Here is an 18335-nt window from a genome sequence, read left to right as displayed (position 1 = left end):
AGTATCTTGACTGAATAATGTAAGGTTAAATACAGAAGAATAGTACATAAATGCTGTATTAGTCAGTAAATGTGTTTCATGCAGGGACATGAGTTAGCAACACTGAAACTACTCTATGTGTACACTAGATATGAACAAATAAGTAAATATATTATAGATAATAAGAACTGGGTTTTTCACTTTTGGAGAAAGAAATTACAAATAAGGAACAGGAAATGACTAAAATAAACCCTATGTTATAGGATTGGAATCTGACCTATCAGTATAAAGTCATGTTTTAAATACATATGTATATGCATACACATAGATGTGTATATATACATGTGTTAATATACATACATATATTTCCTAGCTCTATTTGCTGAGAAAGGCTGGAAGAAATGACACTCTGGTAGTAATGAACACACCTAACCCCATATCTTGGTTTCTAAACATCATTCTCCAATAAAAGGAAGAAGGGATTTTGAAAAAGTTGTTGATTCCAGGGCTGGGCAGGGAATATAAAAGATGAGCCTGGAACATCCTGTGGTTCTAAAAAATAGTGAAATGCAGATAGGTAGATTAGATAGATAGATAGATAGATAGATAGATAGATAGATAAATAGATAGATAGCCACTTGTTGAAAGGACACAGGTGTCAACCTAAAGGAGCTCCTAATGGCCTAAGCTGGAACAATGGATGCCACACATACACAAAATAATAGTATTATTGTATTATAACCCACAGGATAGAATAAGTATCTATGAGTCTCTCAATGTAAGTAAATATCAAGTATATAAATGTAAAAGCCAGCTTTTCCTTGCAGTAGATTTCCAATTCATAAATGTGGAAGAAGGAAATAGGAAATTACCATTAGGCAAACACCACGGTAATAATTGTTGCAGGCAATATGTATCAATGGGTTCCAAAATTATTGGACAAAAATTTGAGAAGACACAGAGTGTGCATACTCCCAAAGTATCTTTCCCAAGATATTTATTAACTACAAAGGTAAAAATAGTAACCTTACAGTGAAAAAAACCACTTTAATCAAATGATCAAGGTCAACATTTGTCATAATGCAAAACTCTATAATATGATGTACTGAGAACATAGATCATTTCTGGGATATTCTTGCCCCCTAAAATGCATAACCTCAGTCCAATCATAAAAAATATTAGAGAAACCAAAATTGAGAGAGATTCAAAAAAATAATATTCTTTGAAAATATCAAGGTCTTAAAGGCAGTGAGTGAATGACCAAGGAAATGATACAGACTGCAGGAGACTAGAGAAACAAGTAAATGCTATATGAGACCCTGGATAGGATCCTGTTACAGAAAAAGGACATTAGTGGCAAAATTTGTAAAATTGAAGTGAGATCTTTAGTTAATAGTATTGTATCAGTTTTAATTTTCTGGTTCTGACAATTGTACTATAATTATATAAGATGTTAACATTAGGGGAAACTGGGTTAAAAATATACGGAAGCCCTGTGCTATTTTTATGGCTTTTCTTTAAGTCCAAAAGTAATTTGAAATAAAAAACATAAAGAAAAACCCTATTTTGCATTATTTACTAAAGTTGAATCTATGCATACTTGATTGACCAGCAATTTCAGTCATAGATGAAATAGATGCACATGTGTATCAAAAGATATTCACAAAAATGTTTATAGCAATATTATTTGTAGTAGACAACAATAGCAGAACAGATAAAATCATAAAATGGAATGATAGTAATGAAAATTAATGAACTACAGCTTCATATAAAGCATCCCATGAACTTAGTGTTAAGCAAAAGAAGCCAGACATTAAAGAGTATATTCTGTATGATTCCATTTGTCAGGCAAAACCAACCTACTGTGTTAAGAGTCATGATAATAATTGTTTTGGGGAGAAATGGGGAGGTTTCTGTAGTGCAGATAATATATATTTTTTTATCTCTGGGTTTGTTCATTTTGTGATAATTCATTGAGTTTTTCAACTGTGAGCTTTTACTTATGTTTATTATAATTTTTAAAGTTTTTAAAAGAAGAATTCAATCTACGCTTCCACCCTAGATGAAATAACAAGACCAGACTTATCCTCTTATCTGAAACAACTAAAAGGGGGCCATCTAAAAGGATTAATAGAAACAATCACCAGAGCTCGGACAGGGAGGAGGGATATTTTCTGTGCTCAGCTGTAGAGAACTTCATTCATGGGACATCTGGTAGAGTACTCAGAAAGGTTTCTGCCTCAGTAGTGTGGGCAAAATTAGCCATAAGGAAAATGCTGCTGTAGTTGATACTGAACCTCTTAATCTCAAGTTCATGCACAGTAAGCCAATCACTGAGACATTGGTGCTTGGAAATATTTGAATTGGCCAAAATGAGAAGGCAGGAGGATAGACTCTCTCAAATCTGCCTTAACAACAGGAGAAAGCAGGGGGTTTTATACAGCTAAGTGGCTTGGCAGGAGGAGTTTCAGAGAAACAAACAGGTAATCCATGTTTCTTTCACTCCGGATAAGCCCTTGGCCAATCTGACTTCTGGGTGTCAACAGCAGCTGGGGGCTGGTTATTTGGTGATTGTAACTTCATTGAAGGCATTCTTTCTCTTCTGTAAAACAAGTTTATAAATCCTTGTGACCCTTGAGTCACTTCTCAGGCTAACCAAGAAAACAGCAAATTGACAAGGTTAACTTCTTTTCATCTAGTCTGTATTGGGAACAAGATCAAAAGGTAATCTTATTAAATATTTACAGTAACCCTCAGGTTCCTGGCTTCCTGGTCTCACCAACAATGCACAGAAGGAAGATTCAAAAGGATCAAACTACTTCTACATAACTGTGTCCTAAAAGTTTGAGCATATTTATAGGATTATAAAAATATCCAGCACCTAACAAGATAAAATTCACAGTATCTGACATCCAAACAAAAATATCAACAGCCATTTGCAAAAAAGTGAAAGTAGATCATTATCTTGTACCATACACAAAAATGAACTCAAAATGGATTAAACACTTGAATGTAAGACCTGAAACTATAAAACTCCTAGAAGAAAACATAGGCAATCCACTCTTCAACATCAACCTTAGCAGTAAGATCAAAAAGGTTTTAGCAGTATCTTTTTGAATATCACATCTCCTCAGGCAAGGGAAACAAAAGAAAAAATAAACAAATGGGACTACATCAAACTAAAAAGCTTCTGCACAGCAACGGAAACCATCAACAAAATGAAAAGACAACCTAACAATTGGGAAAGGATATTTGCAAATTATGTATCAGATAAGGGGTTAATATCCAAAATATGTAAAGAACCCATACAACTCAACAGCAAAAAAACAAACAACCCAATTAAAAATGGCAGAAGATCTGAACAGACATTTTTCTAAAGAAGATATACAGATGGCCAACAGGCGCATGAAAAGATGTTCAACATTGCTAATTATTAGGGAAATGCAAATCAAAACTACAATAAGATATCACCTCATGCCTGTCAGAACAGCTATTATTAAAAAGATAAGAAATAATAAGTGTTGGAGAGGATATGGAGAAAAGGGAACCCTCATACACTGCTAGTGGGAATGTAAACTGGTACAGCCACTGTGGAAAACAGTATGAAGACTTCTCAAAAAATTAAGAATAGAACTATCATACGATCCAGCTATTCCACTTCTGGGTATTTATCCGAAAAAACATAAAAACACTAATTCAAAAAGATATGTGCCCCCCTATGTTCATTGCAGCATTGCTCACAATAGCCAAAACTTGGAAACAACTTAAGTGCCCATCAACAGATGAGTGGGTAAAGAAGATGTCATATATATATACCATGGAATACTACTCAGCCATAAAAAAGATGAAATCTTGCCATTTGCAACAACATGGATGGACCTTAAGAGCATTAAGCTAAGCAAAGTAAGTCAGACAGAGAAAGCCAAATACTATATGATTTCACTCATATGTGGAAGAAAAACAACAACAACAACAACCAAACACGTGGACACACAGAATAGATTGATGGTTACCAGAAGGGAAAGGGGGAGGTGGAAGGGCAAAAGTAAAAGGGCACATGTGTATGGTGATGGATGGCCGTTAGACTTTGGGTGGCGAACATGATGTAGTCTTCACAGAAATCAAAATATAGTGATACACACCTGAAATTTATATAATGTTATAAACCAATGTTACCTCAATAAAAAATATATTTATTTATTTATTATATATTAAAATATATATATATATATCAGGCAAGAGGAGTGATAGAGAAGATGGCTGAGTAGGAACCATGAAGAATCCATCTCTCCAACTAGACAGCAACCGTATTGGCAGAATCTGTCTGTCTGATTTAACTCTTTTGGAATTCTGAAGTTTCCTCAACAGCTTCCAGCTTTCAAGGGAAGACTTGGCCAGTAAACTGTGGGTGATTTCCACCTTTAGCATGATAGCAGCTATCCATTCCTTACACTCCACCCCCATGACAGGAAGCATTCCTACAGCAGCCTGCAAGAGCTAGGGTGGGCAATAAGGACCTTTTCTTCCAAATACGAAAGATCTGTGTTTTGACTGTGAATTGCTGTTTCTGATCACAGAGGTGCAAATACAAAGGCAAGCTACCATTGTTGCAACTTCCACTGGGTGAAGCAGCTTCCAACGGATTTAAAGAGACAGCTTCTCTTTTTTTCCTTCAGTTTTCCTTTTTTTTCCCTTTTGGGAGCAAGACATTTAAAGATTAGGACATTCCAAAGCAATTGTATATTCAGGGGGATTTAGAAAGTCACCATGCACGAGCAGAAAAAGATGTAGGCTCAGAAAAGACCTGAGAAGACCTAAAATTTACACCTCAGGCTGATCCCTGGCACACAGACACTATACAACATTAAAAAGAAAAGTGAAGAAGGAGAATCTGATTTCTAGATTTACCACATTATAAGATTCAAATGTCCAGTTTTCAACCAAAAAATCACAAGGCATGCAAAGAAATAGGAAAGTATGTTCCATTCAAAGGAAAAAATAACAAATCATCACCAAAGACCAGGTTGCAGTCTTACGAGACAAAGACTTTAAAACAACTGTCATGGGGCCGGCCTGTGGCATAGTGGTTAAGTGTGCATGATCCGCTGCTGGCGGCCCGGGTTCAGATCCCAGGCGCGCACCAAGGCACTGCTTGTCAAGCCATGCTGTGGCAGCATCTCATATAAAGTGGAGGAAGATGGGCACGGATGTTAGCTCAGGGCCAGTCTTCCTCAGCAAAAAGAGGAGGATTGGCATGGATGTTAGCTCAGGGCTGATCTTCCTCACAAACACACAAAAAAATAAAAAATAAAACAACTGTCTTAATGATACTCAAAGAATTAAGGAAAGATGCAGAAAATGTCAGGAAAAAAATGTATGAACAAAATGGAAATATTGATAAAGAGATAAAAAACATAGAAATGATCTAAAAAGAAATTCTGGAGCTGAAAACTATAATAACTGAAACTTTGAAAAAAATGAACGGGCCAGCCTGGTGGCGCAGCGGTTAAGTGTGCACGCTCCACTTTGGCAGCCCAGAGTTCACAGGTTTGGATCCTGGACGAGCACTGACGCACCGTTTGTCAAGCCACACTGTGGCGGTGTCCCATATGAAGTAGAGGAAGATGGGCACAGATGTTAGCCCAGGGCCAATCTTCCTCAGCAAAAAGAGGAAGATTGGCATTGGATGTTAGCTCAGGGCTGATCTGCCTCACCAAAAAAAATAAATAAATAATTCACTAAAGAGACTCAAAAGCAGATTTGAATAAGGAAAACAAAAAATCAGCAAATTTGAAGATAAGACTATTGAAATGATCAAGTCTAAGGAACAGAAAGAAGAAAAGCGAACAGAACCTGAGGGACTGTGGAACACCATCAAACGATCAACATATGCATTGTGGGAGTCCAGGAAGGAGAAAAGAGAGAAAAGGATAGAGAGACTATTTAAAGAAATAATGCCTGAAAACTTACCAAATTTGAGAAAATATACGAATCTACAAATCTAAGAAGATCAATGGATCCCAAGTAGTATAAACTCAAAGAGACCCATGATGAGACAAATAATAATCAAACTGTCAAAACCAAAGAAAAAGAGAGAATCTTGAAAGTAGCAATGGAGAAGCAACTCATCACATACAGAGGATCCTCATTAAGGTTATCAATAGAATTTTATCAGAAATCTTACAGGCCAGAAGTCAGTGGGTTGATACATTCAAAGTGCTGAGAGAAAAAAACCTGTCAACTGAGAATTCTATATCTGGCAAAACTGTCCTTCAAAAATGAGGAAGAAATTAAGAACATTACCAGACAAACAAAAGCTGACAAAGTACATTACCTCTAGATTTGCCCTATAAGATATGCTAAAAGGAGTCCTTCAGGTTAAAATGAAAGTACTCAAAGCTGTATGAGGAAATAAAGATCTCTGGTAAAGTATGATTTCACTCATATGTGGAAGACAAACATATACATGGAAAAAAGGACAGATTAGTGGTTACCAAAGGGGAAGGGGGTTGGGGGTGGGCATAAGGGGTAAAGGGGCACATATATATGGTGACTGATGTACAACTGAATAATAATGTACAAATGAAATTTCACAATGTTATAAACTATTACAACCTCAATAAAATAAAAATAATAATAATAAAAAGATCTCTGGTAAAGGCAAATACATGGGCAGTTATAAAAACTGGTGTTATTGTAATTTTGGTCTATAACTCCACTTCTTATTCTCTACATGATTTAAAATACAAATGCATAGAAAACAATTATTAGTCCATTTTTGGGCACACAATATATAAACATGTAATTTGTGACATCAGTAACCGAAAGGAGTGGGGACAGAGCAGTATAGGGGCAGAGTTGTTGTATGCTATTAAAGTTAAACTGGTATAAATTCAAATTAAGAGTGTATAACTTTATGATTTTATTTGTAATCTCCATGATAACTACAAAGAAAATAAGCACACAATATGTATGAAAAGGAAATGAGAAAGGAATTAAAACATTTCACTAAAAAAAGACAACTAAACAAAGAGGATGACAGTACTGTAAAAAATGAGGAGAAAAAAGCTATAATGCAAATAGAAAACATAACAAAATGACAAAAGTTAAATTGCTTCTTATCGGTAATTACTTTAAATGTAAATGAATTAAACCATTTTATCAAAAGGCAGGGATTGGTAGAATAGATTTTTAAAAACCATGATCCAACTATATGCTGCTTATAAGAGACTCACTTTAGTTCCAAAGGCCCAAGGAGGTTGAAAATGAAAGGATGGAAAAAGATATTCCACGCAAATAATAACCAAAAAAGAGCTGGGTGGCTATATTAATAAAATACAAAATAGACTTTAAATCAAAAAAGATTACCAGAAAATATAATAAAAGGTTCAATACAGCAAGAAGATATAACAATTATAAACATTTATGCACATAATAATAGTCACTCAAAATATAAGAAGCAAAAATTGACAGAATTAAAGGGAGAAATAGAGAGTTCTACAACAATAGTGGAAGACTTCAATACTTTACTTTCAATAATGGATAGAACAACCAGACAGAAGATAAGTTAGGAAATAGAGAACTTGAACAACACAATAAACCATCTAGATATAACAGATATATACAGAACACTCCATCAAACAACATAGGCCAGTGAAAGTGTATTGCTGGCTTTGCCAGCTGAAAGCAAACTGCTTCTGGTGGTCCTTATTGACAGGTATGGGGAAAAATCATTTGCCATATAAGTAGAGGCATTCTGGGTACCAGGGGATGTGTTAATTTGCTCAAGCAATGAAACCACATCTGGTACACCATCTGCAATTGCAGTCACCACCTGGTTCATTTTACAATACAGGCGTACTTCATTTTATTGCACTTTGCTTTATTGTGCTTCAAAGATATTGCGTTTTTTACAAGACCCTCCACCAGCAAAAAGATTATGACTTGCTGAAGGCTGAGGTGATGGTTAGCATTTTTTAGCAATAAAGTATCTTTTAATTAAGGCATATACATTGTTTTTGCTAGACATAATGCTATTGCACACTTAATAGACTACAGTATAGTGTAAGCATAACTTTTATATGCATTGGGAACCAAAAAATTCATGTGACTCTCTCTATTGCTATATTCGCTTTATTGCAGTGTTCTGGAACTGAACCCGCAATATATCCGAGGCATGCCTGTGATCTGCTGTTATTCTCTAAGATCCTTCTGTCTTCTTCACAGGTCAAGTAGGCAAGTTGAACGAGGATGTGGTGGGAATCACCGCTCCTGCATCTTTCCTTGATGGTGGCACTTATCTCTGCAATCCCTCTAGAAATGCAGTATTGCTTTGGTTCACTACTTTCCTAGGTAGAGGTAGTTCTAGTGGCTTTCACTTGGCATTTCTCACCATAATAGCCCTCTACTCTAACACTCCAATCTCCCTAAGCATTTGAATTCTTTCCTCTACATTAAACCAAGGCAAATATGGCATTTCTGATTCACTCAGTATGGGCAAACTTTTGGTCCATGTTTCAGTCAACCAACCAACCAAACTCTTAGAACACTTTCTAATTCCCCAAGCTGTAACATTAAATGCAGAGTCTCTGCTTAATGAGCCCATATCAATAAATTCAACCTGATCCAACTTTATGTTTCTTCCACTATTATCCCACACCCTTAAAATCCATTTCCACACATATTTCCTTGATTTCTGCCTGTAAAAGTTAGAAAACTCAAGCAGTTCTTTTGGAGTATAGTGCACTTCCTCATGGATCATACCTTCAACCTCACCTTTAGTGGCCTACTGGGATTTGAGTCTAGTTATAGGTCTGGAAACAAAGAGGTGTAGTAGGGGTGGTTCCTGAGGAAAATCAGCATTGTCTTGCATGGCAACTGTCTCAAGAGACGTCATTACAGTTTCCTCAGTCATTAACCCTCAGGCAATGCAGGGTTAATCCCCTCAGACAGGGTTGGAGAGGCCACTCCCTCTGGTATTGGAGAGGCTGCCTCTGTCGGGTGTGGAGAAGCTGTTCCTCTGGCAAAGAACACTTATCAGAATTTAGAGGTTCAATGTGCCAAGCTTTATCAGGGCCTTCCCACACATCCCCATTCCAGCTTTCAGGATCCCATTCCTTCCCAATCAATGCCCTCACTTTAATACTAGCCACTGAGTGAGACTGAGAGATCAACTTCCATTGTAATTCAGCCAGTCAGAGAATGAGATTCTTGGTTTAATTTTCAGCAATCTCAGCCAAGCAGCTATAAGAGATAAGGGTCTCCTTCAGGGCACACATAAGAGCTTTTAGGTCATTTATGTGGCAGTTGTGCTGGGAATTCAAATCCCTGAGATCATCCTTTTCTTTCCCTACTTTGTCCAGTGACATTAGGAGCAACCAACCAATCTCATTATATATGTTAGTTTGCCAAAAATGTTTGAAAGTATCACATACACAGTCACCCAGATTCTTACTTCTTATAAGCAGTTGATTAGGAGTATCAAATGGTGATATTTTATATTTCTTAATTGCCAGATCATGCCAAGGACTGTGGATGCTCTCTTTAATACTGGAAATCTAATCAGATTAGAGAGTCAATTCTAGAAATCCCAGACCCAATTCAGAAAACTCATTCTTAAGATTCTGTTCCTGGGGCCGGCCCCGTGGCATAGCGGTTAAGTGCGTGCACTCTGCTGCTGGCAGCCCGGGTTCGGATCTTGGGCACACACCAATGCTCTGCTTATCAGGCCATTCTGTGGCGGCATCCCATACAAGGTGGAGGAAGATGGGCACGGATGTTAGCCCAGGGCCAGTCTTCTTCAGCAAAAAAAGAGGAGGATTGGCATGGATATTAGCTCAGGGCGGATTTTCCTCACAAAAAAAAAAAAAAGATTCTATTCCTCCAGAACCACTCTTGGTACCGAAACCCATGTTAGTAGTATTAGTCAGGGTTTTCCAGAGAAGCAGAACCAAAAGAGAGAGGCAGAAAAAGACAGAAAGAGAGAGATTTATTAAAAGAATTGGCTTACATGATTATGGAGGCTAAGTAGTCTCACAATCTCTAGTTGGTAAGCTGGAGACCAGGGGAGCCTATGGTGTGGTACCAGTCCAAAAGGCACCAGGCTCAAAACCCAAGAAGAGTTGACGTTTCAGTTCAAGACTGAAGGCAGGGAAAGACTGTCCCATCTCAAGGGAGTTAGGTAAGAGGAGTACACTTTTACTCAGCCTTTTTGTTCTGTTTAGGTCTTTAATTGATTGGACAAAACCCACTTACCTTAGGGAGGGCATTCTGCTTTACTCAGTCTACTGATTCAAGTGTTAATCTCATCAAAAAACATCTTCATAGACATACCCAGAATAATATTTGACTAAATGTCTTGGCACCCTGTGGCCCAGTGAAGTTGACACATAAAATTAACCATCACAATTATCAACAGAGTAAAAAGGCAATACACAGACTGGCAGAAAATATTTGCAAGTCACACATTTGATAAGTGATTAATATCCAGAATATGTAAAGAATTCCTATGACTCAACAAGGACATACCCAGTTCCCAAATAGGCAAAGGACTTGAATACACATTTCTCCAAAGAATATACACACATGGCCAACAAGCACATGAAAAGATGTTCAACATCACTAATCATTAGGGAAATGCAAATCAAACCCACAATGAGATACTTCACACCCGTTATGATGCTTATTACCAGAAAAAAACCCCAGAAAATAATAAGTGTTGGTGAGAATGTGGAGAAATCGGGAGCCTTGTGCCCTGCTGATGGGAATGTAAAATGGTGCAGCTACAATGGAAAATAGTATGGTGGTTCCTCAAAAAATTAGAAATAGAATTACCATATGATCCAGCAATTCCACTCCTGCATCTATAAAGAACTGAAAGCAGAGACTTGAACAGATATTTGTACTCCTATGTTCATAGCAGCACTACTCACAATAGCAGAGAGATGGAAGCAGGCCAAGCGTCCATTGATAAATGAATGGATAAACAAAATGTGATACATACATACACTGGAATATTATTCAGCCCTAAAAAGAAAGGAAATTCTGACACATGCTACAACGTATGTGAAATTTGAAGACATGCTAAGTGAAATATACCAGGCACAAAAGGACAAATACTTTGATTCGCTTATATAAGGTACCTATAGTAGGCAGAATGATAGAGACAGAAAGTAGAATGGTTGCCAGGGTTTGGGGGAGAAAAGGGAATGGGTAGTTTTTGTTTAATGGATCAGAGTTCCACTGGGTAGTTTTTGTTTAATGGATCAGAGTTCCACATACAAAATAGAGGAAGATTGGCATGGATGTTAGCACAGGGACAATCTTCCTCAAGCAAAAAAAACAAAACAAAACCAAAAACATAGTTAAAATTGAAAATTTTATGTTCTGTATATTTTACTACAATAAAAAATTGAAAAATAGGTAATTGTTTAAAACATAATTGGAAACTAATAAATATTGAGTTTATAATATATGTAGAACTATGATACAAATATCACAAAGGTCAGGAGAGGGAAAAAGGTAGAATATTGCCGTAAGGTTTATACACTGGTCAAAAGTGGTATAATACCACTTGAAGGTAAATAGTAATAACTTAAATATGTATACTATAAACCATAAAGCAACCACTAAAAAGGTGAAACAAAGTTATAGCTAATAAGGCAATAAACAAAATAAAATAGAATCATAAAAATATATTCAATTTAAAAGAAGTCAGAAAAAGAATAAAAAATAAACAAAAAAAATATGGGACAAACCAAAAACAAATAGCAAAATGGTAAATTTAAACCTAACCATATCAATAATCACATTATATATAAATGGTCTAAACATCCACTTAAAGGGCAGAGATTGTCAGGTTGGATAAAAAAGAAACCCAATTACATACTTCCTATAAGAAACCCACTTTAAATATAATAACCCACATATGTTTAAAGTAAAAGGATGGTAACACTCATCAAAAGAAAGCTAGAATGGCTATATTAATAACAAAGTAGATTACAGACAAAAGCATATTACTAGGGATAAATAGGATCATTTTATAATGGTAAAGTGGTCAATTCATTGAGAGAACATAGCAATTCTAAATGTTTAGGCACCTAATAACAGAGATTCAAAATACATGAAAAAAATTTGATAGAACTGTCCGAAGAACTAGACAAATTCACAATTATAGTCAAACATTTCTATACCCTCTCTCAATAATTGATACATAAAGTTGAGAAAAAAATAATGACAGAAGACTTGACCAATACTATCAACCAACTTGATGTAGTTGTTATTTATAGAGTACTCCATTCAACAATAGAATACAAATTGTATTGAAGTACATAAGATTTACCAGTATAGACCATATTCTGAACCAGGAAACAAATTTCAAGAAATTTACAAGGATTCAGATCACATGAAATATGTTCTTTGACCCTAATGAGATTGAATTAGAAATAAATAAGGGAAAACGTCTCCAAATATTTGGAAACTAAATAATATTCTTCTAAATAATCCATGGGTCAAAGAAAAAAATCAAAAGGGAAATTAGAAAGTATTTAAAACTGAATGAAAATGGAAACAGAATTTTTGTTTGTAGAGGGAGAGATATATGGAACAAAACACTTATTAAAGAAGAAAAAAGTTCTCAAATCAATGACCACAGCTTCTACCTTACAAAACTGGAAAAAGACAAGCAAGTTATGCCTAAAGTAAATAACATAAATGAAATAATAAAGATCAGTGCAGAAATCAGTAAAATAGAAAATAGAAAAGCAATTAGAGGAAATCCGTGAAATCAAAAGTTGATTCTTTGAGAAGATCAATAAAATTGATAAACCTCTAGCCATACTGATAAAGAGAGAGAGAGAGAGAGAGAAAGGAAGAAGACAAATTACTAATATCAGAAATGAGATGTGACATTATTACAGATAACGAGGGGATAATGTGAGATTATTGTAAACAACTTTAGGCTAATAAACTCAACAACTCAGGGCTGGCCCCATGGCTTAGCGGTTAAGTGCACGCTCCACTACTGGCGGCCCGGGTTGGGACCCCGGGTGCGCACTGACGCACCGCTTCTCTGGCCATGCTGAGGCTGCGTCCCACATACAGCAACTAGAAGGATGTGCAACTATGACATACAACTATCTACTGGGGCTTTGGGGAAAAAAAGGAGGAGGATTGGCAACAGATGTTAGCTCAGGGCTGATCTTTCTCACACACACAAAAAAACAAAACAAACAAAAAAACAAAACAAAAAAACTCAACAACTCAGATGAAATGGACAAATTCCATGAACGATACAAACTGTGAAAGCTCACTCAAGAAGAAATAGATAACCTGAAGAGCCCTATGATTATTTTTTTTATTGAATTTGTAGTTTAAAACCTTCCCATGAATTAAACCCCAAGTCCAGATGGTACTATTGATTATTTCTCCCCACCTTACCCAAACACTATTGGTTTCTACCAAACATATATAGTCATGTGTCACTTAACGATGGGGATACATTCTGAGAAATGTGTCATTAGGCAATTTCGTCATTGTTTTAACATCATGGAGTGTACTTACACAAACCCAGATGGTATAGCCTACTACACACCTAGGCTAATCTTATGGGACTAATGGTACTAATCTTATGGGACCATCATCATGTATGTCGTCCAACGTTGACCAAAACATCATTATCCAGTGCATGACCATAAAAGGTAATGTCAACTCTCAACAAACTCTTACAGAAAATTGAAAAGAATATTCTACCTGAGTCTATAAAGCTAGCATCACTCTGATGCCAAAACCAAAGGCATTACAAGAAAAGAAAACTACAGACCAATATACTTTGTAAACATAGACACAAAAATTGTTAAAATTTTAGCAAATCGAATACAAGATAATAAAAAGAATGCTACATCATGAGTAAATGGGGTTCATCCAAAAAATGCAAGGTTGGTTTAACATTCATAAATCAATGTAATTCACTATATCAACAGATTCAAAGAGAAAAAAAACACATGATTATCCCCATAGATGCAGTAAAAGCTTTTGATACAACCGAATATCTATTCCTAATTAAAAATCTCAGCAAACTAGGAGAAGAAGGGAATTTCCCCAACTTGATACAGAGCACCATAAAATATACACAGCTACTAACATACTTACTGGTGGAAGACTGAATGCTTTGCCCAAGAACAAAGCAAGGAGGTCTCATCACTTCTATTCAACTTTATACTGGAGGTCCCAGCCTACTTAGTCAGTCAAGAATGAAGTTTAAATGCACCCAGATATGAAAGGAGGAAATAAAACTGCCTCTATCAGCATATGAAAGAATTGTCTATGTAGAAAATCCCAAAGAATGTACAAAGAAAATCTATGTGGACTAATAACTAGGTTTCAGTATACGCGATCGATATACACAAATCTATTATATTTCTATATATTCATTGTGAACAACTGAGAATGGAAATTTAAAAAAAATACTATTCACAGTAGTATAAAAATACGAAATACATAGGGTTAAATCTGACAAAAGATATGCAAGATCTGTACATTGAAAACTGCAAAGCACTTCTGAGAAAAAATAGACCTAAATAAATGGAGAGAGATGCTGTGTTCAGGGGTCAGAAGACTCAATGTTATTAAGATTTCAATTCTCCCGCAAATTGATCTATAAATTCAATACAATACCAACCAAGATACCAGCAGGCTTTTTTGTTTTAATTTATTTTTTTCCCCCAAAGCCCCAGTAGTTGTATGTTATAGCTGCACAACCTTCTAGTTGCTGTATGTGGGACACGGCCTCAGCATGGCCGGAGAAGCGGTGCATTGCTGCACGCCCGGGATCCGAACCCCGGCCACCAGCAGCAGAGCGCGTGCACTTAACCGCTATGCCGCGGGGCCGGCCCCCAGCAGGCTTTTTAAAAATTTTTTCCAGTAGAATTTGACAGACTGATTCTAAATTTCATATGGAAATGCAAAGGGAGAAAGCAGTGTAGATAAAGATAGTTTTTATGTAATGAGGGTTTGAGTGTGTCACTCCAGAGAAAGAAGCCTAAGAAGAAGAAAAGAGGGTAAAAAGATGTGACAGAAGTTGGGCATACCTGAAAAAGAACAAGGTTGGAGAACTAAAACTACATGATTTCAAGAATTATTATACAGCCTCAGTAATCAAGACACTGTGGTATTGGTGTAAAGATAGACAAATAGACCAAAAGAATAGACTAGAGAGTCCATTAACTCACACGTATGTGGTCAATTGATTTTCAGTACAGGTCCAAATGCAATTCAATGGAGAAAGGATAGTCTTTTCAACAAATGGAGATAGAATAACTGGTAAGAAAAACAGAACCTCAATCCATATATGATATCATATACAAAGATTAAGACAAAATGGATCATAGACCTAAACATAAAATCTAAAAGTATAAAACTCCTGGAAGAATACATAGAAGAAAATGTTTGTGACTTTGGGTTAGGCAAAGTTTGCTTATAGTATACTACATCAAAAGCATGATCCACAAAAGAAAAGGTTGATAAATTGGATTTAGGAGTTTTATTCTTTGCAAGACACTCATAGTAGAAGAAAAAGACAAGCCACAGAATGGGAAAAAATATTTGCAAATCACCTATCTGATAAAGCAGTTGCATTCAGAATACATAAGAATACTCAAAACCGAATAACAACACAGACCAGTCAATTTTTTAAATATGGGCAAAATATTTGAACTACCAAAGAAGACATACCGAGTGAAAATAAGCTCATGGAAAGTTGCTCAAAATTATTCATTATGAAAGTGCAAATTAAAATCACAATGAGATACTATTATATACACTTTGGAATGGTTAAAATTACAAAGACTAACAACATCAAGTGTTGATAAAGATGTAAAGCAATTGAAAATCTCATATACTGCTTGTGGGAATATGAAATAGTATAACCACTTTTTTAAAGTTTGGTAGTTTAGGGGCCGGCCCCACAGCTTAGCAGTTAAGTGCGCATGCTCCACTACTGGCGGCCCTGGTTCGGATCCCTGGCGCGCACTGACGCACCGCTTCTCCGGCCACGCTGAGGCCGCGTCCCACATACGGCAACTAGAAGGATGTGCAGCTATGACAAACAGCTATCTACTGGGGCTTTGGGGAAAAAAAAAAAGGAGGAGGATTGGCAATAGATGTTAGCTCAGAGCCGGTCCTCCTCAGCCAAAAAAAAGAGGAGGATTAGCATGGATGTTAGCTCAGGGCTGATTTTCCTCAAAAAAAAAAAAAAAAAAGTTTGGTAGTTTATTTTTAAAATTGAATATTTACATACCATGTGAACCAGCCATTCTAAACCTAGGTATTTATCCAAAAGAAATGAAAGCATATGTCCATAAAATAAGTCATGAATAAGTACACGAGTGTTCATAGCAGTTTTATTTGTAATAACCTTGAACCCAAAAAAAACCCAGATGTCCAGGTCATGGAAAAATACTAAGCAATAAAAAAGAATCAACTTTTCATATATGTGGGAATGTAAGTGAATCTCAAAATAATTATGCTAAGTGAAAGAAGATAGACAAAAGAAAGTAGATACTGTATGATTCCACTTACATAAAATTCTTTCAAAATGAGAAATAATTTATAGTGACAGAAAGCAGGTTGGTGGTTGGCTTGGGATTGGGGTGGAGGGCACAGGGAAGGGTGTGCAGGAGGGATTGTAATAGGGCATGAAGAAACTTTTGGGGATGATGGTAAGTTTATTATGTTGATTTTGATGAAGGTTTCATTGGTGTTTATGTATATCAAAACTTGTATACTTTAGGGCCGGCCCCGTGGCTTAGCTGTTAAGTGCGTGTGCTCCGCTGCTGGCGGCCCGGGTTCGGATCCCGGGCGCACACCGTCGCACTGCTTCTCCGGCCATGCTGAGGCCGCATCCCACATACAGCAACTAGAAGGATGTGCAGCTATGACCTACAACTATCTACTGGGGCTTTGGGGGAAAAAATAAATAAAATTAAAGAAAAAAAGAAAAAAAACTTGTATACTTTAAAAATATACAGTTTATTGTATGTCAATTACACCTTAATGAAGCTGTTAAAAGCTAGCACTGTGTTATTGCTGCTAGTTGTGGGGAGTTGGAGCAGGAGTAAGTCTATGTGGAGAAGGAGAAAGTACAAGTATTCAGTACTCCTTAAACTTGGGAAAGAACTTCCCCTGAATTAATCTCTTTTAGCCTGACTGATTTTGTTGTATTCTGTCTGAGAGAATAGAATGTAGTATAGCCTTAATTGTTTGGGGTCTATTTGATTGTTACATTATTTAAGCTCTTTGTTTACTGTCCTTGGCTTTCTCTTGGCCAATAAACTCATCTTCCATGAAGTGTTCAGGCGAAATAAAAGGAGCTGGAGTTCAACGCAATGTTTCTTCTTGTTAATAGCTGTTTGATAAAAGCTCAGTTGAGAACAAATGAAAACTTTGGACTAAAATTGATATCAATATTAGCTACAGATTTTAATTTTTCTTTCGACTCCAATCACTTAATAGCACATGTGATTTATTTCTTAAAACCTTAATTCTGATATGAAAGTGAAAGAGATTAATATACAATTGGAGCTTGCGATCCACAGAGTCAGGTGAAATTGTCATTTGAAATGAAAATTACCTCAAACACAGTCAAATACCATGAAAATAAATTAAGTTCTAAAAAAAAAATGTAGCTGGTCATGGAAAGTTAAAAAAAAGGTGCAATCGGTAAACTTTTCATTTACTACCTACCTCTCTGGCTCTACGAAGCTGTGCTTGCTCAATCCTAGAGATGACATCCTGTGCTGTAAATGGGATCTCAAGCAGGGGGACCACTGAGCTATCAAGGGCTTTTCTGGACATGATGGTGTAATCCACAGCTCCATTTTCTGAATCAGATTCCTTGTCTATCTCCCTTTGCATTTTGATAAATATTTGAAAAGTTGAGTAATTTTCTTTTATTTCTTCTTTTTTCACAGAATATAGGCAAATGCTAATAAAAGTGTCCACGAAGGAGCTAGAAGAGGTCTTTCCTGCTCCCAGACGTTGTGGTTCAATCTGCTACTAATTGCTAACCATGGTATTCCAGTCCTAGTGATGTCATAATAGACCCATTGTGACATTATCATTGCCTCCAACATTTAAAGAGAGCTTATTATATGCAGAGAACTAGGCATTCTATATGCTGTGATGGTAGAAGAGTGAAGGGGGAGGGAGGGTAGGAAAGAATAGATAACAGGAATGCTAAAAGAAATAGAAGATATAGCCCTACTTAAATGAGTTTAAAATCCAGGCGTTAGAATTCAAGATCCAGTGTTTCAAATGTAACTCTTGGTTCTTCTCTCTTCTTAGGTTTTGCTTAAGAATTT

General features: G+C 36.3%; 1 protein-coding gene across 1 annotated transcript in view; it reads right to left on the bottom strand.

Annotated features, from left to right (window-relative positions):
- Window positions 1–17889, bottom strand: part of FAM186A (family with sequence similarity 186 member A) — a 73260-nt gene extending 55371 nt beyond the window's left edge. Inside the window, exon 1 of the mRNA XM_058559247.1 lies at window positions 17719–17889. Within this exon, the coding sequence (XP_058415230.1) occupies window positions 17719–17889 (171 nt within the window). The remainder of the gene's footprint in view (window positions 1–17718) is intronic.
- Between the last annotated feature and the right edge of the window lie 446 nt (window positions 17890–18335).

This window comes from Diceros bicornis, chromosome 17 (assembly GCF_020826845.1).
Source record: "Diceros bicornis minor isolate mBicDic1 chromosome 17, mDicBic1.mat.cur, whole genome shotgun sequence".
NCBI lineage: Eukaryota > Metazoa > Chordata > Mammalia > Perissodactyla > Rhinocerotidae > Diceros > Diceros bicornis.
Note: the sequence above shows the minus strand (reverse complement) of the source record. Positions and strands in the feature narration are given on the sequence as shown.